The following is a 22995-nucleotide window of genomic DNA, read 5'->3' as shown; positions in this document are numbered from 1 at the left end:
TGGCAATTTGTGATATTTAACAAAAAGCTGTTCTGTTGAGATCAGGTATAATACCACTCTTTTGCAGCTGTACTCACCCTCACTCACACATATGATTTCAGCCCTAGGAAGCCCATGTTTCTGCAAAATCAAAGAATGCCAATCACAGTTAGTTTTGTTCTCAGATTATACAGAAAAGTGGCACTTTTCTATTTGATGTGATCCTGTTTCAATCTTGTGTTCCTTCTTTGTCTTCCCACTTTTCAGATGATTTTCATTATAGACTGTCATGATGGTTTACCGCAGTAATGACATCCTGTGATTCTATTTAAGTGGTTTTGAGTCATTGTTGGCTTTCTGCGGGGGCTATTGCCCTGAAAACTAAACATTATGCTGAATAATCAGGATTTGCTCATGTGATGATGCAGAACAGAACATATGAAACAGTTCCCATCAGGTTTTCATATTTGGAGTTCAGTCTGAGGTTTCTTAGCCCTTATTTCTGAGTTATGTTATTCAAGTTATTCTCTGTTGATACATTGAATCGCTGAAGTATATACAGCCCCTGAGTTGTGGAACACACACACCCACGCACACACATAAAGAAAACAAGCAGTGGGCGTTTGTTTTGGCTCTCTCTGCAAACCATTACCAATGGAACTTTGGCTTTGGGGGACTAAAATACTGTGGGTGAGGTTTCTGAAATAGCACAAGGACTCAGTCATCTAAAAGTCTTGCATGGTCTGAATACATTAGACACTCATCAGGCTCCCTAAAAGTCATTGTTACACGTTTCCATAGCCATGAATATTTGATATATACTTAATCAAAAGCAGGAGGAAAATGTAACTGTTCAGGCTATTCTAGGAAGAATGGAGAAGAAGTGATTTAGCAGGAAAGGTGCACTATTTTTGTGTTACGTAGGTTTGTGCAGTGCTCACCAGCACTGCACATGGACTGGTAAATGGGGATGGAGGACTTTCCATCAGCTCAACACAGATTCTTCTCTCTGAATACTTCCATGAAGTGCTTTCATCAACAGCCTAAAAGGCCCTTTACAGAAGTAACAGTGGCCCCTTTTCATACTGAGAATATGTGGCAGGCTCATAAAATGGACTTAAATCTCCTTTGTAAAAGAATAGCACTTTATTGTTCCTTTCTGTTTTCTTCTGCCATGCCCTCCATCTTCATCTCCACTTCAGAGCACTTGTCACAGCCCTGAGAGAAAGACAAGAGTTCAGAGGTGATGCAGCACTGCGAGCTGCTGAGCCTGTTTCCATGGAAGCATGATTTTAATTCAGGCATCTCCTCAGTCAACTGGGGTCCTGCCGTGTTATCATGGGTAACGAGTCATTGATGCTCTGCAGGGAAGAGGCCCTGCTGCTATGATTAAGTCCATTGGCTTTACTGAGAAGAAAGCCAGGAAACAAAAAGATCTTTACTTCACACTTTCTCATCCAGAGAAGTGAGAAAATGAATATCCGACAACTGGGGGAGCAGCACGAGACTTTCATACCAAGTTTTGGGAATCCAGTAGGGACAGTAGAGTTTATTAGTAAGCTCAGATTATGCTTCCTCAGTTTTATCGATGAAATGTACAGACAGTGACTCAATATTGGGTTTTGTGGTATCAAATCTAATATAGCTCAAATATCTCTGATGCTTTATGGAGATGCATCATTTATTGTTCCCACACATTTAACTATTTCAAGTACACATCATAACATGAAGTGATAACTGTTGATTCTAGACCCAGTTCCACTTATCATGCAAAATGAGTGCAAAGCTCAAACAGCAGTTTGTCATGTCACCTTGTCAAGAAATAGTGGAGCACTTCATCCTTTTTAAAATGGTACATAGTGGAGTTATAACAAGGGCCAGAAGTGTCAACACTAAGATTACCCATGGGAGAAAAGGTGTCATGAGGCCAGTGCAAGTCCGTGTGGCAACCAACCAATGATTACCTTTCAGGTACTCACCTGTCAATCACGGCAGCTCTCCTGTGCAAACGCTGTGATTTGTACTAATAGCCCGATGTTTGTGGACTGTCCTCTGTAGAAAGTCACTGCCCTTTCTACTGTCTCATAAGGGTCAGGCCTTACCAAACATTTACAGATAAACCATGTATAAGAAAGAAAAGAAAATATTATTCTTTAACCCTCTGGGGTCGACGCACGCGCCGGCGCGTTTTGACGCATCTTTTTCTGATAAGGCCGAAACAAACTGAAATTACTCCGTCAATTCTGATCGTACAGATAAAAAAAAAGTATATGTATATAATGTTCTGTTTGTGTTTTATGGTCTTATTTCAGTGAGTAAAAAATTGTAGTTTTTCACTAGCCATGCATAAACACTTTTTTCTCAAAAACACAATAATGTATAAACTTGAAGCTCACATATTATTGTAGCCAATTTTGTGCTGATTACAGTGTTATTAGACTTTAGACATTAATATGTTTAAAAAACACTGAAAAAAGCACAAATGTCAGGACATGTCAAAATTTGTCCAGGCCCCAAAAACCCCCTCAGACCCCAGAGGGTTAAAGGACAGCAACACGTACAGTAGCACTGCTTATAGTTCAAGAAGGATGTAAGGATTTTTAAACCCTTACGAGATAACACAATTAAAGGAATTACTAGATGTACTATACAAGACTGGCTTTGAAAAAAAAACAACAACACTGCCCTTCTCTGTGGAGGCAAACACATTTTATTTGTTTACAGTTCTGAAAAGGGCACAGAATGATAAAAATCTCATTTTTCTAAGCAGCCTGGCATCATAGGGAAGGTCAAAAGCTGGATGTCGGGTAGTGGATTCATTTGACATACTGTAGCAATGGGATGTAGACAAGAGAGTTCTCATTTTGCCATATAGTGTTTCTTTATCACTTTGAAATTATTTATTTTGAGCTCTGTGCATTGAGCTTGTAAATTTGTTCCAGCATTTTTATCCTTTTTCCTGAAGGTTGCATTGTATACCAAGAGAGTTCTGACCTCTATCACAGTACAAAAATCCTGTCCCTTGGTGGAGTTATCATCTAAGCCTTTCTAAAGGCCAGAGGAGACTGAGAGACCAAAGACTGCATGCACAGAGTGTATCATACAGCTCTCCAAATTGCAGAGCCGCAGCCCTAGCAGTGGTTTATTCTAGTTTATTATTTATTATTTAATATTTTGATATTTTTACTTAAAAAAAATAGCATGTGTCTCATGCCTCCCTGCAGCCAACTTGTAAATTCATACTTGTCCACCCACACTTCAACGTATCAAAATTGTTGGCTTAAATACAAAATATACAGTATTATGGCAAAAATCCCATAGACACATCATCACCATCAAAATATAATGAACCGTTTCTTGGACCAACGATGATTTACACATCAAATTTTAAAGAATTCATTTTTAGATGCCTCTAAGAAAGAGCCAAAAGGAGAGTGGTGAAAAGAAGCATAACTTTCTCCCTCATGTTTCTGTACGGTAGGTGGTGAATGATTCTAGGAATCATATTTTAAGAGGGATAAGAACTGCACAGGAGAAAACACAGAGAGCTGCCTTGCAGAAGAAAAGTGTCTGGCTGTCCTTGGAGCTAGTTTAAGATATGGTTATTCTCCTTCAGCAGACTGTGGCAGTACTGAGCTGGCTGAGGTCATTACTCCTGGCTCAAGTCTCAGTGATCTGTCTTGGGTACGGACACCTACAAAAGAACTCCAACTCTTACTCTCTTTACCCTCTCTTTACCCTACCTCATCCTCCCCCCTTCTCCCCAACCTATCCCATTGCAGTTCCCCCACAAACACTCGCACAAACAGATACTTGTAGAGGCGTACACATGCATGCATACTTTTTTTTTTCACATCGCATCTCAAGATATCACACCTTTGTGCATTTTGGCTTGTTAATATTTACACAGCTCATATTTCCATACTTGTCATGTAAGCAGATGCAGAGCATATGGCTCATTGTCTCCAAGTGAATGATTGAATAATCAGTTTGTAACCTTTTGTGGCTCATTCTCCAGGTGTGTCATTCAAGCCTGGAGCAAATATATGCTGTGAAAAGAGGAAATGAATAATTACGTTGGATAGATAGACTTCATGTGGTGAAGCAGGGAAGCTCATAATGACTTCTCTGTAGAGGAGTCTCACACACCGCTATAGAGCTTTTTTTTTTTTCTCTCCCCTGTTCTTGCTTTTCACACCCCTTTCCACCCCCACACTCTGCTATACATTCTATTTCTGACACTACAGCAATGAGTAGTGAATGGTTTTGCCTTGCACTGGCTCTTAACAAGTGAGTGGATTGTACAGTGTGTTCCGTATATTGGGCTAAGCAGTGTTGTGCTGGCACATCCTGGCAGAGCCCAGAAACATCCCACTCAGTGGTTACTCCTTCACTGCTATTGGCAGCTCTGCAGCTGGTTATGTTTGCTAGTGAGAGGGACAGCAGAAGGACACTAAGGCCGCATCCTTATTCAGGGTCCTGGATTCTTTTAAGGACCACCACAGCAGACTAAGTGTTTGCCTTCATTATTGTCGGTTGCCTGAAACCAGTTAGGTGTAGACATATGATACAACTGGAAAATATTATATAAATGTAAGGTGACTGTAATCCATAGTTTTAATACTAACCATGGATGACCTACACATCTGCTTGACCACTTGAGTGAATTATGTGCATGAGGTCTTACTACTGATTTCCCTCCTCTACACTGTACAGCATGACCTTGACATACTGTTTCTTTTTTTCCAAACTGTCTTTTGTATTTTCTTTAGTACCAGTTGATATATCCTGCTCTGTAAATTTTCCAGACCTCAAAAGATTTTAAAAAATCTTCTTCTCAGTCGGAGCCCTTTCTTCTTTGTTTACGTCTCATTTGAGTCTTTCCCTTTCCCCTCAGTCAGTCTTCACCTTTTCAAGACAAAGTCACCTCTTTGCAACCTTTTTCCTCCACTCCCCATCTTTGTTCTCTGTTGTCAGTCTTCGCCTGTCAGTAATGATGTGGATATATTTTGCCTCACCAGACACTGGTAGTGCTGAAGCATGTGCACATGCATCCTCCTGCATGTGCACATGCTTTCCTTCTCACTCATCTGTCTTAACTCTTTTTGTCCTTGTCCTTCTCTTCCTCTTGAGGTTCAGGTTTTTGTCCTATTGTCTTTCTTTCTGTCTCTCCCTCCCTCTGTCACTTTGCTGCTTCAGACCAAACAGGAAGACTCCCTCTCTTTATGACAGCTGACATGTGGCAATTTCCCTTCGTTAATGACAAGAAATGTGCCAATTACCTCTCCGGATGTTTCACTGCCAATCAGACATTAACGAGTTCTGTCTCTCTCTCTCTCGCTCTCTCGCTCTCTCTCTCTCTCTCTCTCTCTCTCTCTCTTTCTCTCTCTTTCTTTCTTTACCCCTGTGTGTTTTGTGTGTTTTGTGTGCACGTTTGTGCATCTCTGCGTGCATGTTTAAGACTGTTGGCATGTGAGAAAGTTGGACAAGTGTTGCAGTCTTCTGCTGAATTTTAATCATTTGAAATCTTTTCACGAGACTGGCTTACCTTTTCATCTCTGGTTTTATTAATGAGTCCTAATTATAGTTGGTACAGAATAAATGATGGGTGAACTGTTGCTCACTTTTGCTCTCTCTCTCATACACACACATACACACATTCCCACTTTTGACATGAGTTTCTACCACTTTCTATCCCTCATCATTCTGTCTCCCTCCCACCCCTCCATCTGCGCTGAAAAGCGCTTTTGTTCAATTTTTAATTACCTTCTCATTTAAAAGTGCTCTTGACATCTGAGCACAGCACGTTTGGAAAGGCTGCTCTGTGATTGGGTGCAAAATTGGATAACCACCTCTTTGTATCAACTGTCTATCTCTATTCTACGAACAGACCTTCCACTTCCCAGGACCCTGTCCTCTGCACCACACACTGATGTAAGCACTAAAAGACAGTCAACAAAAGCATCATTTCTCTTGTTTGCATCATCTTTATTTGTTTTATTGGAGTTATGCCGCCTGACTTTTCAGCTTGACATGGGGAACAAAGAACACACAAAATAGCACTCAGATCAATGTCAAATCATGCTGTCTAAACACAGGGGTCATTGTCTCTGGTTGCGTTTGGCATTAGTTTCAGTAAGTGAGTATTAAAAATTACACACATAGACACAAAAATAAGAATAATAAGAATAAGAAAAACTTTATTTGTCCTACAATGGGGAAATTGCATTGTTGCAAAAGTAAGTACAGTACACAGCAAGATGTGAGATAAATAGGAAATGAAAAATATTTAAAAAGTACTAAGTGGAATAGAACTATGAATCTACAAGACTATAAGTATGTACAATATGTGCCTATGGGTATGTACAGTATATGGACATCACTGGATATATAAATAAATACCAGGTGAAGTGACTACAGTATATTGCACTGATGTGATTTACATTATACTACACCATTGTGCATGATTACAGTAGGTGGATGACAAATGTACAGTTAGCAGTGATCATTGTAGAGTCTGAGAGAATACTACTGTATTTTGATGGAGGGACTTAGGCCTAATTTTATACACCCATCACATGTGGACCCAGTTTACCCATTAAGTATCATGTATGTATCATCATGTTTTTCCTGAAACAGCTGGTTTCTAAAAGCAGTCTGAGCGACAGGTGTAATGTGTCTCCTATACATCAACACTTACGTCCTGCTGCACTTTAATGTATCGTGCTTATGCAAGAAAGAGGTTTTATTTCAGCTAATAGACGGCTGGTGAGGGAATCCTGTCCTTCCTGGCTCCATGAGATTGATTTATCTTTATATAAGGGGAAAATACTCATAAGCACTAAATCAGCAGAGAATATACATTACGCTTACAGAAGTTGACTTCAAAGCTCTGCTGAAAGTTTGCGTCTACCACAGGGTTTGTTCCGATGTGTATCATGAAGATTATGTGTTGGTGTTAATCAGTCAGATGAAATACGGAGAACACAGATATAAATGAGGTTGGTGATGAGCATGTCAAAAGCAGTCTTTACTTTTGAGAATGTCCTTAAAAGGCCAGTGTTTTGCACAACTCTGCTTTACTACATACTGTTTCTGTGTTATTTCGTAAGATGTCCAACACTAACAGTGAACCCGCAGACTGCTTTATATTGGCAGCAATCATATCAGGTTATTACCCCACATTTTAGAGATACTTTATCTCTCATGTGAAAGACCCTTTATAAACATCCAGCTTATCTTTGTCTGTGCTGGTCCTTGGTGTCTTATCTCTTATCAGGCCCTACTCCTCGTGGGATATCACAATGCACAGGAAGTTAGTTGTTTGCCAGGCCTCCTCATGACTGGATAGCTTCTTTGAAGAAAGCCAGAGAACCAGGAAATATTTGGAATCAAAGTGGCAGTAGAGGTGTGCAGTGGCAAGCGTTATTCTTTTCGTAGCACCAAACCTTTACACCCCTTGAAGAGAAAAAGGATCTTGGTGATTTACAGCCAAATAAAGGCTTTAAATGGTCCCCTGTTCTTTGATAGTGCTGGACGTTCAATATCAGTATCATTTAGAGAAATGAAACTCATAATAAAAGGTCAGAGAGCCTCTCATCTTCAGAAATTGTGTAGAGTTTTCTTTTCTCCGCTGTTACTATAGCGCTTTGTTCTAGGGGGAAAATAAAAAGAGCATGATAGCTATTGACTTTTTGTAGCAAGACCTCAGAGACATAAACAACTGTGCTCTAATCCTGGCACTCACTGTTATTTGAGATGTTAGGTGGAGACAAGAAAAAATATGGCTGTTTAAACACTTTACAGTTTAATGAGGTCAACCTGTCTTGTATCTGCTCTCACGTCTTCTGTTCGAAATACGACTCTGTTGTCTCTGCGTTTTATCGTTTTTAATGTCATGCTTTTCTTTGTAGGTGGAGTGGTTAAAGAATGAGGAGGTTATTGATCCTGCAGATGACAGGAACTTCTACATCACTATCGACAACAACCTGATCATCAAACAGGCGCGCCTCTCTGACACTGCCAACTACACCTGCGTGGCTAAGAACATCGTGGCCAAAAGACGCAGCACCACCGCCACCGTTATCGTCTATGGTAAACTACAGGATTTTCTTAACACCTAACAACACAGTCAATGAGATCTAACATGCATCTCAAATGCCCTGACCTATAAACACTCATCCTCTTTACTGGCCACATGAGAGATTAGTGAAGTAAGACTTCAGTTTAAGGGGAAAGCGTTGAATTCTGTTAATAAGTCATCTCGACTGAAAATAAAACAATTTTCAAAGACACTCTGTATAAAGCAAATCCCAGTCTCTCCCGCACTGTGTAACATTCACTCATTTTGTTCCAGCTGGAAGGCGTGAAAGGAATTGAAGATTTTTGATTTTCTGAACTGCAAATGAGGTGCTGATGCGGCTTATCCGTACTTAAAGACACCCCTGCTGTGGTTTCACACAGGCTCACCCACTGTCTCCCTAACATCAGCTAAGACATTATTGCACAGCATGGCTCTGAAGTTAAACTTCAGTACCTGCTGGAGGCTACTCATGACAGAAGATATGACACATGAAGCAGATGCTCTTTTGAACCTGAGACATTCACTTTTTGTATTCTGGTTTGACTGCTCATTTAACTGAGGTCAAGAGAGTTCATCCTGGGCTTGATACAGCTCCTCATGATACTGCTGATTTACATTTTGGGCTTGAGTAAAATCATAACCTCTCTGATTTATGGACTCATAAGAAACTGCATACAGAATTTATATCCAATTACACTGTATACACAGTGCAATCAAACCGAATGAAGAAGAACGGGATCTGTTTATTCACTGGCATACTCATGTATGTGTGTAAAAACACACATCCCTGCAAAGCATCATGCAAACCCCAAAGGATGAGGGAGAGCACCATCTGATAATAGTTATGAAAAAGTGAGAAAGACAGGAAATATGTTTTAGCCCACAGGTTTACACCCCGTTCCACTACAAGAACATTGGAAACAGACAACAAGCTGGCAACAAGTAGAGAAAAAAAGGGGAGAGAAGTAGAGAGAAAGAGGAGATTGAGCCGTAATCTATAGAGGAAGGAAAGCACACGCTAAAGAAATATGGGGCTTTGGTGGTCTTCCCCTAAAGTCCAATATTTTGGGCTTCACTCATAAGCATGTCACATTTGAAAGTCTAAGGCTCCAAGAGGCCCACCATCTCAAATGCCACAGACTTGTTCTCAGCCACAAGCCCTGGTGTCACTCTCCACTGGATTTAGTTGCTGACAGAGATGGATGAGAGAGGAAGAGAAGCATTAGGAGGAATCAGTGAATGGAAAATGGAGCACTCTGACCAGAATTTACTGTCAGGATGTGTGCCAAAGTAATGACCAGAGATTTCAGGGTCAAAACACAAAAACTCTAGATATATACACATTTTGTCAAGGGCAAATGACTGAAAAACAAAATGTCCAACGCTCAAGCGAATTCATTAATGATAGACTGATATGTCCCCTAAAAGACAAAGCTAATCAATCAATCTTGCTGTGCTTTTACTGCAGTTTTATTTTTTAATTTAATGTGTTTAATGTAATTGTACTTTATTCATATTTTCATTACACCTGAATTTAGATTTTTTAGTGGTTGAATGATTCTTTAAAGCTTTGTAACTTGTTTTTGGATCAGCTAAAAAAAGACCTGGAAGAACAAACAGGAGCCACATATATATTCTAACATAACATGTTTTATTACCATGTATTTCAGTGAATGGCGGATGGTCTACATGGACAGAGTGGTCGGTGTGTAACAGTCGCTGTGGCCGTGGTTACCAGAAACGAACACGTAGCTGTACCAACCCCGCACCCCTCAATGGTGGTGCCATCTGTGAAGGGCAAGGCATCCAGAAGCTGGCGTGTAATCCTCTCTGCCCAGGTATGGCATAAAATTACAATACACCCACTTATTTGTGGGTGGAAAGGGTTTAGGTGCACAAAAACTAAATGCAAAAAAAAAAAAAAAGATGCAACTCTGCGCTTGCATATTTCAGTCTGTTTGTGCCTCCACCTTTATGTGTGTGTCTTTCTCCCACATATCTCTCGCTGTCTCAATCACATATCCGCTCACCCACTCATGCACTCATTTGCCTTCATCTTCTCATTTACCGTTCTCATTCACTCTACCTCATCTGTCCTGTTTGTTGTGTGGTAGTGGATGGCCTGTGGACAGAGTGGAGTAAGTGGTCCACCTGTGGGACAGAGTGCACCCACTGGAGGAGGAGAGAATGCAACGCCCCAGCACCCAAAAACGGGGGAAAGGACTGTGAGGGCATGGTGCTCCAGTCCAAGAACTGCACCGATGGGCTGTGCATGCAGAGTGAGTACCCAGCTAATCCTCTGCTACTCTCTCTGACCTGCCAACCAAAAAAATTTCTTCACCCTTTGACCATGAGTTTCATTCTGCTCTTTCATCGCTACGCTGTGTTTCGCATCCTCAACAAACACGTTCTCACCCCATCTCTCGCTCACTCTGTTTCACTGTACTCATACATACACAATAAGACGTGACAAAATGCTTTTGTCCGTGTCGACTGCGCTCTGTTTCTCTTCATTTCCTCATGCGCAAAAGCTGTTGGATAAAAGTGACAAAAAAGCAGAAACTACCACACAGCTTTTCCTGTCTCAGCTTTGCTGCAAACATAAGTATATGTTAAAAAAGACTTGGCCACATGAGGAAGTACTCTTATTATCCTTGTCACAGGCTAAGCATTTAGTAGTTATATTTAAAATAATAAATGATTATTGCTGTAATTACATAAGGAGGTGGGGGTCCCATCTACCAAGCATATTTGATTACTACTTTAATTTAAAAACTCAGGATTCCTTGGGTCTAATGAGAGGGAAAGCGAGGCCACAAAGTGGTAGAAGTGTAGACTTACTCCTTTTCTTGAGTAGTCAATTACAGATGTTGTAAATTAGAGAGTACTAACCATTTACTCTTACAATTATTTTAAAGTACACAAACACTCCAGAATTCACCAATATTTCCTTTCTTGAATCACAGTTTTCTGTTGGCTTTGTTGTATTGTTACTAACCAAAAAAAGGGGCCAAAGCTATTTTGTGGTGCAGCCGGATATTTTTCTCCAGGCAGGCAGATTCTTTCTGCATCTCTTTCTTCCAGCAAGTTAAAAACAGCCAAGCAGTTCAGTTGAGCCAACAAATCTGCCCTCACTCCCTTATAATACATTCATGGATTGGAATCGTGCTGCAGTTGTTGTGATACACGGGCGTGTGTGTGTGTGTGTGTGTGTGTGTGTGTCTTTACTGCAGTGTTGAGAATTAAAACGGTCAAGTATTTCATACCTTGAACTGCATGTACTAAAACACTTTTTGCCTTCTTCTAACTACATTATAGTGTTGACATGGCATCACATGGTTGGTCAGTATTTATCTTCTGATGCAACTTCCTGATGGATCTCTGTTCAAAGCAAATACATAGCTCATATGTACTTAGCACTGTCAGGAAATTGTGACTTCAGTGTACAGTACAGTGATTACATTTAATGTCAGATGAATGCTTTGACTGATGTTATAGCCGAGATCCTGTGTCCACAGCATAAAGGAACATCAGGGAGCAATCTAGGAGCAGACCTGCTCTTATTTGTCTTATTCATCTTATTTTATTTCCCTCTACGGAGCAGCATGCTGTATGTTCAACCCACGCCTCACAGCTCCACTGCACGTCCTCTGGAACGGCATCCGGCCTCTGGATGGATTGATGCCATGTTTGCAGAGAATATAAAGCTGTAATGATATAGATTTAGGATCATTTCAGGGATTGATTTTTTTTTTTTTTTGGAAGCTAAGAGGGAGAAGCCACTTATGTCAATGCTAATGACCATTTCCACTAACATTTAGGAGAACGGCCCATTATCTAAAAGCTCACATTATGGCAAATATGATTGGGAATAGAAGTTGTGTGCAATCTGAACTCACCTCAGACTGCTGATCCTCTCCCTCCTCTGCAGGGCTGGGATTTGAGCAAACACGTGTCTGTGGATTCCATTGCAGCTTGATCTTATTTTCTGTTGTTTGAATTTATTTAAATCATCTCAATTGCAGTCCATCACAGAAATCTGGCAAAGGAATTTGATATGACCAGAGTTGGAAATAGAACTTGTGGTTCTCAGCCTTCACTGCTATGCACTGTATAAACTAAACTGACCCGAGTCAAAAAGGAAAGAGTTGTGTTATAATTTACTTTATAGCTTGTTTATCAGATTTAGAGAGGTGGGGAGTTTGGGGGCTGGATTTAACATAGTTATGTATCTACAGATTGATCTAGAGACATTGCACTTTGCCTGTTCAGACAGAACTTCCCAACTCCAGCACGAGTACAGTTTTCACAGTTCACCGATGCTGACCTGTCTGAATCTCTGTTTTGCGCTCCCTGTGGTCTGTCTTCCTTGATTCTGATGCTGTTTTCCAGGCCTTTAGTAACCTTGCTCTCAGACATGACATTTTCTTGACATATTGATCTAGAGAAAGGCGAGCCACACTCCAGCAAGGGCAAATGCTTTATTGCTATCCAACAACAGAGACTGGAAAATTGTGACTCTAGGGTTCACTTCAGCCTTCCAAGATTGTGAGGTTGTTTACTTAATATGTGGTTGGAACAATTTGATTTAATATAAATGAATATCTTTACATAGAATCATCACCTTAAGTTAATATAATGTAGATTCACCACAATCTCAGTTAATGACATCAGATGTGAGATGACAATATATTTCACTAAGGTTGGAAATCTGCCATGTTCAAGGAAGCAATGGTTGAAATTCAGACACTGATTTCCTTTCCTACCATTCCGACTGTGTTGTCAGTAAAGAATAATTTTTGTCTCGTGCTCTGAGGTTTACTTAGGAGCCCACCCACTGAAGCATGCTTTTACACTGGCCATGCCTGTAGACTCGGTCAGAATGAATGGAAACTCTAGAGGATGGGTTGAAATGGGCCATCAGTTAGACTGACCCTGACAGTCACCTCCCTCTGCTCCAGCCCAGCTTCCTCGTTGTCTGATTACATGTGCACACCAACCCCATCTATCAAGCCATTGATTTTCCTGTCGGTCCACTTGTCTGCCTGTAGTTCTCTCCCTCTCCAATAAGGACTTCATTGTTTGTATAGTTGTTTATGGATGTCCCAGGGACTTTGAATATTATGTGTACTTGCCATTCCAGTCTGTTTTCCACTTCACTTCAACATGCAACCTGGTCACAACAAAGTCCACTACAACCCCAGCTGTGGCCAATCACCATCTACTTTGCACATTTTTCTTCAAATGTCTGTCCTTCAACCTTTTTCCATCCCCTGCCTTCCTAACATAATCGTTCTTTTTATCCCATGCGCCGCCCTCTCCATCCACCTTGTAGTGATAAATGCAAGGCTGTTGCTTCTATTGACTCTGTTGGAGTCCACACTTTATCAGGCCGTCCATTCGCCTCACCTGCCAGAATCAGTCCTGCTGCTGAGGCACTAAGCCCATTTGATGGATCACGCCACTCCTTCACAGAACCTCCATGTTCCCCTTGCTCTTTTCATCCATCTCCATACTCCATACACAGCTCTAGGAAGGAGGAGCCAAATCAAGAAAAATCACTTACCCGCATCATCACTCCTACTCATGAGTTTGTTGCTGTCTCATTTGTTGAGTTTGTTTTTCTGTTGGCTTAAATTTGATTTTCATCATCCCTCTCCTGTCATTTTCCCCCCACCTTACTTGCCCTACTCTCCTTCCCATCCACAATCCCTCCCTCTTTTCAAGGTTCCTTATATCAGAAGTCATCCGAGGCAAAAGACAAGAATGATTTCGGAAATTCATGTGAGTTGTTTTTTTTTTATCATTTATTTCCCTCCTTTGTTTCCACATTCATACTCATGTCTGTCTTGGTCTCTAATCTTTTTATAGCAAGGATTTCATTGGCAAGTTGTGCACAAGGATTTTGCAGTCACTCATGTGCTCAGATAAATCACTGCCTTTCTTTATACTTGGTGTTGCACCAAAAACACTAAACAAAACAAGAGAAAAAAAATCCGTGTTTGACATTGTTCATTCATGTCCCTGTACTGTATTTTTCATTACTGATGTTTCTTTCTTGACTTACCTTCTCAGTGCGTTTTTGCTGTTTTATTTCTGTTCTGGTAGCTTGTTGCCTGTTTAACATCATGTTACTGTTCTCTAACTCCGAGCTGACACTGCCCCTTACACCAATGCTCCTCACAAACTTTATCCTGAGACTTCATACTGCCATCAGCTGAGTCTGGTGGAGAAGTTAACCTACTGTGTCTTCCTCTCTGTGTATCTCTAATATTGCTCTTTCTGTGTATGCCCCCTCACTCTGTAAATCTCTGCGTCCTCACAAAGAATGGAGTGTTTAATAATCCCTTTCATTTCCATTTCTTGTACTTTTTCCTTTGCGACAATGGCTCATGTTCAAAGGGATGTATTAATCTAAGTGATACATTTTAATGCGTACACTTAGCAGGTTGCTGCCTTTATCATCAAAGCATGGATGGGAGATTGTTCGACTGAGGGGATATATGTTAAATAACTGCAGGGGAGCCTGGCAAAGGGAGCACAGTGAAATTACATTTTCAGACTTTCATCTGGCTCTCTGTTCTGTTTTCTGTTTCTGTATCTGTGCTAGACGGTGGATAAGGATTAGGCCTAACATATATGAGGATATTTCTTGACACTCCTTTTAAATGTGATGTCTCTGTTAAGGCTAAATAGAGTGGGCCAGGTCCCTCATGTCCTTTCTGGGGACTGAGAGAAATAAAGTCGCTGAAATAATTACAGTATTAAATCCCCTGCCTTTTTAACTGTGGTGGTTTAGTGCATCTTAACTTAAAGAAGCCATCTACTTTTTTAAATTGCCTTGTTTATCCAGTCAGTGTAAAAAATGCCCCAGTGAAGGTCATACTGATTTCATTTCAGTAGAGATTCTCCGAGCAATGAAATATAATGGATTTCAAATGGACTAAGTGTTGAATAATATATCTATACATCCATAATAACCTATTTATATGAAACATCAAGTTATAAGTAAAGTAACAGTATATGCACTTATACAGTATATATCAGGTAGGTGATAGAAATGATGTCTTCAGTTGTCACAAAAGCACTCTGCTTTGGGTTCCCTTCGTGCAAGCGAACACGAGAGACACAGATTGAGTGCCATCTGTATCCCTGAGATAAAACAAGACAAATTCACACAAATGCTTATGTGACTTATGGCTGACGCTGCCATCTACTGGTACACATTCTGTACCATTTGCATAGTCAGATTATCAGAGAAGCATGAGCATCCCTTTATTGAAATATATTTATCTTGTTAATTTGAATGCTTTTAAATGGTTTGATTTTTGACTGTTTACACAAGCTACTATCGTGTACAGAGTGTGTTCATACCTTGTGTGTGTTCGTACAATGCACATGCCCTGTGGCACTACATTGCATTTCAGGAAACGTTTCTCCCTATTTCTTAACTTAGTGACAGTGAATGACATTTTTTTTTTTTTTACCAAACACCACAAAGTTCAGCCCGTCAATAGGCATCCATTATAAGGTCTGATCTTTAATGAGTGCCTGACTGAGTCTGCGCTTCTGACAGCCACTATAACCAAGCCAAGCCAACTAATCACAGAGGTTTCTCCAGCTGGAAAATGGACAGAAAGATTCTGGGAGGGAGACAAAGATGAAAGAAATGCAAGCTATGTCTAGATCTTATCTGCAGTGTGTAAGAACAAAGACAGAGACAGACTCTGAACTCCACACAGAGCACGGTAATTTGAAGATGAAAACATCTATATCTCTGTCTTCAGAACTTTTGATCTCACTTCTGAGCCTGCTTGTTAGGACAGTGTGTCATTGAGTTGCACTAGAGCTGCCTTTCTTACTAATTGTGCCGATATGCACAGAGTTGATCACAATTATCTTTTTCTTTTTAAATGTATATTTATGATGAGTGATATACCATCTCTCAGAGAGACCACTTTATTAATTCTTTCAATATGTATTCATTTGTGACTCATTATTTAATGTGGACACACAAATTATGCCTAAGAATACTTTTTTTTTTTTTTTTTTGGCTGTTTTTTCAGGTTTGGTCAAAATTGAACATAATTGATCATGGCAAAGCTGAAAGGTGAAAAAGAGCCAGTGTTTTGTGTAAAACAAAGTACTCTGCTGTGTAGCCATCATTATCCCTTTTCATTTTTGGCAATTAAGAGTGTACCATATTAGTTCATGAACACTCTGAACTACAGTCTATTTGGCAATGTGGGTTACCATTAACAAGAACAGACAAGAAAGACAGACGATACACTGCATGAATTTATTTCCCAGTAGATGGTTATTAATATCCGGCTCAATCTTAAACCAGGATATTAATCTGCTGATAATGGTTTCATCACAACTTCTGGATATTGAGGGAAAAAAAACTTAATGCCATTGATGTAAACTTATGAGATTTTAAAAGACAATGTTTTGTCTCTCTTCCTCAACCCCCACCTCCCACTCTCCTCCTCCAGTGGCCCCCAGTACAGACGATGTAGCTCTTTATGTGGGTATTGTCATAGCGGTGATCATGTGCCTGGTTATCTCTGTCGTCGTGGCGCTCTTCATCTACAGGAAAAACCACAGGGACTTCGACTCTGACATCATTGATTCCTCCGCCCTCAATGGAGGCTTCCAGCCAGTCAGCATCAAGACTGCCCGCAAAGGTGTGACACAGGAGACATGCATGTGTTTGTCTTTTGTTTGTGTGTGTGTGTATGTGATATCTGTCTGTACATGTATCTTACTAACAAAAAATCTCTTTCTAAAAGACATTTTGTACCTCTAACAAGGAAAACATACAACTTAAAATAAAAATTAAATGTGTTGCAAGCAGCTGTATAAAAGCTTCTAAAATCTTCTAAGTCATAATTTATATAAGTACACATTAGATTAGAGCATAAATAAATAAGACTATAAACCTGACTATATTTTCCATCCTAGCTTTTTTTTTTTTTAGTTTTTGACATTCCTTGCTACAAATATATTTCATGCCCGTGTTGTCATGTATTGGAAATCGCTTGCATTAGCAACCCATAGCATTAACCTGGCAAGATATGTTTGACTCAGCAGCCCTGGCAGCACATGTACATTAGTGATGATGTGAATGTGAATGTATCCTTTTGACTGTAGATGAGTCCAGAGCTTGTGAGAGTTGTGCAGCAGCATATTTGTTGGGGGGAAAGTGATGAAACTATTAAAATGCTTGTCAGTGTGATGGGAGGCCCAACTATGCCCCTTCATTAAGACATAATAAGGCCAGTCTGTGTCGCATATTAAACTGTAATTAGATTTGGGCTGGTGATGCAGGACTTAAAACGATGAACACAGGTGGTTGTTAGCTGGACAAAAAAAAAAAGAAAAACAGTAGGGAAACAGACAGATTGCAGTAATTGTGTTGTAAACAGTATGGGTTTTGGGAACCGGAAAAAGAAAAACTAAAGATGGTAGGATGGATACCACAAATTATTGCGTGGCGCATAGTCACTAGCGTTAGATGGCACTGTTGAGTCAGTTGACGATAATATTGTACCACCGAAGAAGTAAAAGCGTTTCTGTTCACGCTAAACTACAACTCCACAAGTGAAAATGTCGCCCGAAGAAAGAGCTACAGTGCAGGTAATAAAGTCTGCAGCTGAAACAAAGTTTGGAGTGAGTGTCGACATTCAGACACGTTAGAGATCTGTTTACAAAGCTGTTTTTGCTAAAAGTCCTGAAAATACGGTAATACGTAGCATAAAAATACCACCCTTAAAACTTAGTTTTAAAGATCCCAAGACATTATATATATTTAGTAATCTTCTCTTTTTCTCTCGTTTAATTGTTTTTCTGTCCATGATATGTGTTAGTATATGTATGTATGTCGTCCAAACTGCTCCATAATGTACTAATGGATATGGATTTTTACTTTGGCATGCATGTAATATTAAAATGTTTCAGAGTTCCCTCTGATCAAATAGATTTTATTTTTTTTAAATAATTAAACTAGCTTCACAAATGTAAATAATAATATTTGAATCAGTAGGCCTGCATGTCGGGAACCAGATAGACAATGGGATTGAATGGTGAGAGTATGTATGGATCTGTACTTACTGACTGTCAGCAAAAAAAAGTTTTATCTCAGCAGATTGGCTTCCTTTAAAAAGAACCGTTTTGGATTTCCTTTGGAGTGTTTAGTCTTTGGGCTGTTAATCATTTGCTATGAAAAAGACCATGACATGAAAAAAGTTCATCCTCTCGTACCTGTTAGTGCAAAACAGGTACATTAAACATATACATGTGATGCTTCAATTATAATAACACAAACACTATTAGCAGTTCTACTACAAGTATTGTAGTAGAACTGAAATGAATGGTAATGACACCTCTCTTGTGTTTTTGAATAAACTTCATGAATATCAGTGACATCTGTATCACTAAGAAAGTTGGTGTTGGAAAACAGAGAGGGGGTGGAGGTTATGAAGGAGCTGGAGGAAAGTGAGCTCCAGCTGCCCTTGCCCCACCCACTCAGCCCAGCTATTGAACATTTATCTTTGTACCTGCTGGGTAAACTGAGTGTTTTTGATGCCATCTGTTGCTCATGAATCACAGCTGCGCCTATAACTTCTCTGACTGAGTAATGTTTCTTGGTGTTGAAGTGTACTTCCCTAATGAGTGAAAAACAACAGAGCAAAGCCAGGCAGCAGTCTCACTGATTGCTGCTAACACTTCATTTCCTTGCAGTTATTTTGGTTTTAGGTTACCAGTTCTCCACATTCACAGTTGGAAAGAGTATATAATGACTACCCTGTTTTTTTTAAGACATTAACTTTGTTTGACTGATGTCACTTTTTTTCCTCTTCCAGCTGATCTCCTAACAGCACCGCCTGACCTGACCTCAGCAGCTGCCATGTACCGCGGTCCCGTATATGCCCTCCATGATGTGGCTGACAAAATCCCCATGACCAATTCCCCTCTGCTGGACCCTCTTCCCAACCTAAAGATTAAGGTGTACAACTCTTCCAGCTTAGTGACTCCACAGGATGACCTGGGAGGGGAATTTTCCTCTAAGCTGTCACCGAAGCTACCACACTGCCTCATTGACAATAGTGACAGCACGATGGGTCGTCGCACACAGACCCAGACGTTGCTTCGCACCAGGGATCCATCCTGCACTGCCCTGGGTTCCTTCAGCTCCCAGGGGGGACACCTCATTGTGCCCAATTCAGGTATTATACCAGACAATGAAAGAAAAGGTTTTCACATGGTTTGATTAAAGAAGGACATTTGCATTTATTCACAGGCTCTTTGTCCAGGTGCTTTTGAGCTTCTCCTCACGTACATTAGTTACAGTACCCCCATTTGTGTGTATGTGAATGTAAGGACATCTAACTATAAAGGAAAAAAGTATGAACATCTCTCCAGAGTATAGCCCGACATGAAGAGAAGAGATCATTAATCAGTTCTTCTCTCTGTGCTCCAAAGGGCCCACTCTTTATTTATTCATAATATTCTGATGATGTTCTTAGCCCAAAATATTACCCTTAAAGATCCCAAGAAATGGGAATGATATACTACAGACTGTTTCCTGGCTGGGCATGGCAACTTTCTGGTATCTCTGTTGATGCCATTGTGCCGTCTGGGGTGAACATTTCTTGGGATCTGCATTGTTTTATATGGATTAAACTAATATATATAACATGTTAACTGGTGATCTTTATTGGTACTGATAGGAAAAATTTTTGTTGCCTTCAGACAGAGCCACACTTGCTGTTTTACCAACTGTTTTCATTCTTTGTGCTAAGCTAGCCTTGCCGGCTGCTGGCTGTAGCTTCATATTTAGCAGACAGTCGTGACAGTAGTATTGATCTTCTCATAAACTCTCTACAAGAAAGCAGATGTTTCCCAAATGTCGATATATTGCTTTGCCCCATTGCTGACCTGTTTAATAGGCAATACGTCTCACTAAGGAAGCAATGATATGATATCGTGGGAGCTTTTAAACTGGAAATTTCTCCTTATCACAAACATGCATGAACAGGTTTGTGTGCCTTTAGTGTTGGATTTTTGACCTGGATAAAAGTCACATTGCTCTGGTTATTAACAGTATCACATTATCAGTGAAGCTAACAACATTAGTATTGGTTTGTTTGTTTCTAACTTACAGAGAGTGTTGGTAAACTTTGCCAACGCTGTGGTATACACAGAAAAAAAGTCTAAACCATCTCCACCAGGATAACTTATACTCAAAGACATGCCTCTGAAATAATGTGCAAAACCATATGTAACCTATCAGTATGACAGGAGTTGATGGATACCTAAGGTGTGTGCACTACTGAAGTTGAGGTGTACTGTTTCAGGCAGCTTCCATTAGTTATGCTGTCCTCACTTCAAGCATATGTGGGCTGTTTGTAACATGCCACATATGCGTGTTGACAGACACAGACAAACTAGCAACGACATTAAAGGATACACTGACTTCTCAAGTTTCTCAAATTTTTCTTTTTTGATTTGATTCCTTAAATATGTTCTCAGCTGCTGGTTGAGCTAAGCCACCTCATCACGTTACATAGGCGAAAGGAGAGGAAGGAGCACATTTGATATTTGATCTGTTTGTGCATCTGGATAATGAAATGTTTTGTGGCTCTGTCGGTGTTGCTGTTTGGTATTTTGCATCTTAAAATGCATTTCCCATCTCTTTGAAGCTTTGCTGTGAGGGAGAGCGGCAGTGTGTGAGATGTCCCTGTGGTAGAGTTGTGATTGCCTTGCTAGCTAGCAAGAGAAGCTGTCTGTCACCTTTGAAAAGTTCAGCACAAGGACATGGGAAATCAATGAGCTATCTGAGAATCCTCCTCCAGAGGGAGAAACTGTATGTGTGTTTGTGTGCATGACTGAGGGAATGCATGGGGGGAGGAGTGGTGGAGTAACATCCTAAAAAAATTCATTGGACAGAACAACAGAACATCATATCAAATCAATGTGAGGTAGAAAAATGTAAATCATGTGGGCTGCAGCAATATGAGAATGCTATAAAGAGTGGAGAGGTCATTGATTTTAGATATGAAATGTCACATTGTTTCCTGATGCCATAGGAGAAAGCAGCAAAGTACCATAGTTTTAATAGGTAGGGCTAAGGGCAATTTGGATTCTTACTGTATTTCTCTGAGAACAGTAATTATCACTTCTCTCTGGGGCCTTATCTGCTCTTTACGGCTGCAGCAGCATATTAAATGTCTGTTACAAGTGAAATGGTTATGTCAACTTTTGTATGTAAATGTATGTGGGTGAGTTTGTAACTGATATTCACCATGTATATTACACATGTTTTAGAGTTTTAGTTTTTGGCCAGGCCTGATCTTTCCTTCCCAATGTTCTCGCTGACTAAAACAACTGACAAAAAAAAAAAAAAAAAAGCTGTTAAACAGAGTCATGGCAGGCAGTGAATGTTGTAAAGATTTGTCTGGTCTACCTGACAGCTCACAACTCTTATATATGCCTGTTTGTTTGTCTGTGTTTTTGTACTCCCCAGGGGTGAGTCTGCTAATTCCAGCAGGGGCCATCCCTCAGGGCAGAGTGTATGAGATGTATGTGACGGTTCAGAGGAAGGACAACATGAGGTACGCCACAGCAAAGCTCTGTTACCCCTGTCAGCTCTGCATGTCACACATACAGCGAGATTGCTCTCACATAGTTACTAAACAGCAAGTGTGTGTATGTGTTATCCTGTGTGCACCTTCAGGCCCTCAGTGGAGGATGGCCAAACAGTACTCAGCCCTGTGGTGAGCTGTGGGCCCCCCGGGGCCCTGTTGACTCGACCTGTCATCATCACCATGCACCACTGCGCCGTGTGTGATGGCCAACAAGACTGGCTGATCCAGCTCAAGAGCCACTCGCAGCAAAACCAGTGGGAGGTGAGATGTGAGATTCACGATGAAAACTGTGCAGTAGTGAACTCTGTCGCCATAGTCAAGTCTGAAAATGTGCTGTTGACAATCATAAGTGTGTTTACCACCTCAAATAAGTTTCACAGATGTAATTTACCTGTTAAGTAAATTTAGTGTTAGTTTTAAGCAAAAAGCAAAAGGGGACAGGTATTGTGAAGAGCAAAATGATGCAATAACATGAGACAGTAGCATGTATGAGATGAGGGGATCAGCTTCCTCTGCTTTGTTTGTGTAGTTCAGCACTCAGAGGAAACCCCTGTTGCAACCAGGTGCTGAAATAGTAAACCTCTGATAGCAAGGAATGGGCTGGGATTGTTTTTTCCCCAAACTGTTTTTGCGTACCTTTTTAAGAATTCCTATTTTTGTTTGTGTGTGTGTTGTTCTGTGTGCTGTGTTTTTGGGAGCCCTGTGCCTGCAGGCTCCATCGTTAACAGTGCTGATGATGATAAGTTGGGTTGCTGTGGACAGCAGTGTGAATGTTTTCTGCCTGTCATCTTTCTACTTCTCCTCCTCCCCTTTTCTCCTGCCACACACACATCCACACAAAGACACACACAGAACCAGTCCAATTACCAAGAGGAGATCATTTTTAGAAAATCTATGCCTCTGCCCTCATGACAAAAACAGCTTTAAGCTTGTTAGAAAAGGTCCAGTTGTCATTTCTTGCTTGAAAAATCTCTATGAATATAGTACACCTCAGAGAATAATAAAACAAACCTTATTGTTTTATTATTTTCCTAGTTATTAGCTTCATTTTCTTACCTGTCAAAAGAACATTTGAGTATTTTTCTCTCCCATGTGGTTTTTAATTAATTCTTATGTTTACATAGAAATGTTCCGAGACTTATTTAAGGGGGAAAGTGCTCATAATATAAAAAAGAGACACGTGCATTTGTGTAGTAGCTTTTCACAAAAATGAAAAGAATGCAAAAATGTTTTTCTTTTAGGAATTTGGATTATAGTCTATATAACCTTGTGGCCTAAATGAAT

At 40.3% G+C, this 22995-nt stretch overlaps 1 protein-coding gene across 1 annotated transcript in view; it reads left to right on the top strand.

Moving 5' to 3' along the window:
* Positions 1-22995, top strand: part of unc5cb (unc-5 netrin receptor Cb) — a 100908-nt gene that overhangs the window by 71506 nt on the left and 6407 nt on the right. The window contains exons 5-12 of the mRNA XM_026297400.1: positions 7893-8073; positions 9733-9900; positions 10177-10341; positions 13790-13846; positions 16558-16749; positions 18928-19290; positions 21591-21678; positions 21801-21972. Of these exons, the coding sequence (XP_026153185.1) occupies positions 7893-8073; positions 9733-9900; positions 10177-10341; positions 13790-13846; positions 16558-16749; positions 18928-19290; positions 21591-21678; positions 21801-21972 (1386 nt within the window). The remainder of the gene's footprint in view (positions 1-7892; positions 8074-9732; positions 9901-10176; positions 10342-13789; positions 13847-16557; positions 16750-18927; positions 19291-21590; positions 21679-21800; positions 21973-22995) is intronic.

The sequence above is a fragment of the Mastacembelus armatus genome, chromosome 12 (genome assembly GCF_900324485.2).
Source record: "Mastacembelus armatus chromosome 12, fMasArm1.2, whole genome shotgun sequence".
Lineage (NCBI taxonomy): Eukaryota > Metazoa > Chordata > Actinopteri > Synbranchiformes > Mastacembelidae > Mastacembelus > Mastacembelus armatus.
The sequence above is the reverse complement of the archived record's forward strand: the minus strand, read 5'-3'. Positions and strand labels throughout refer to the sequence as shown.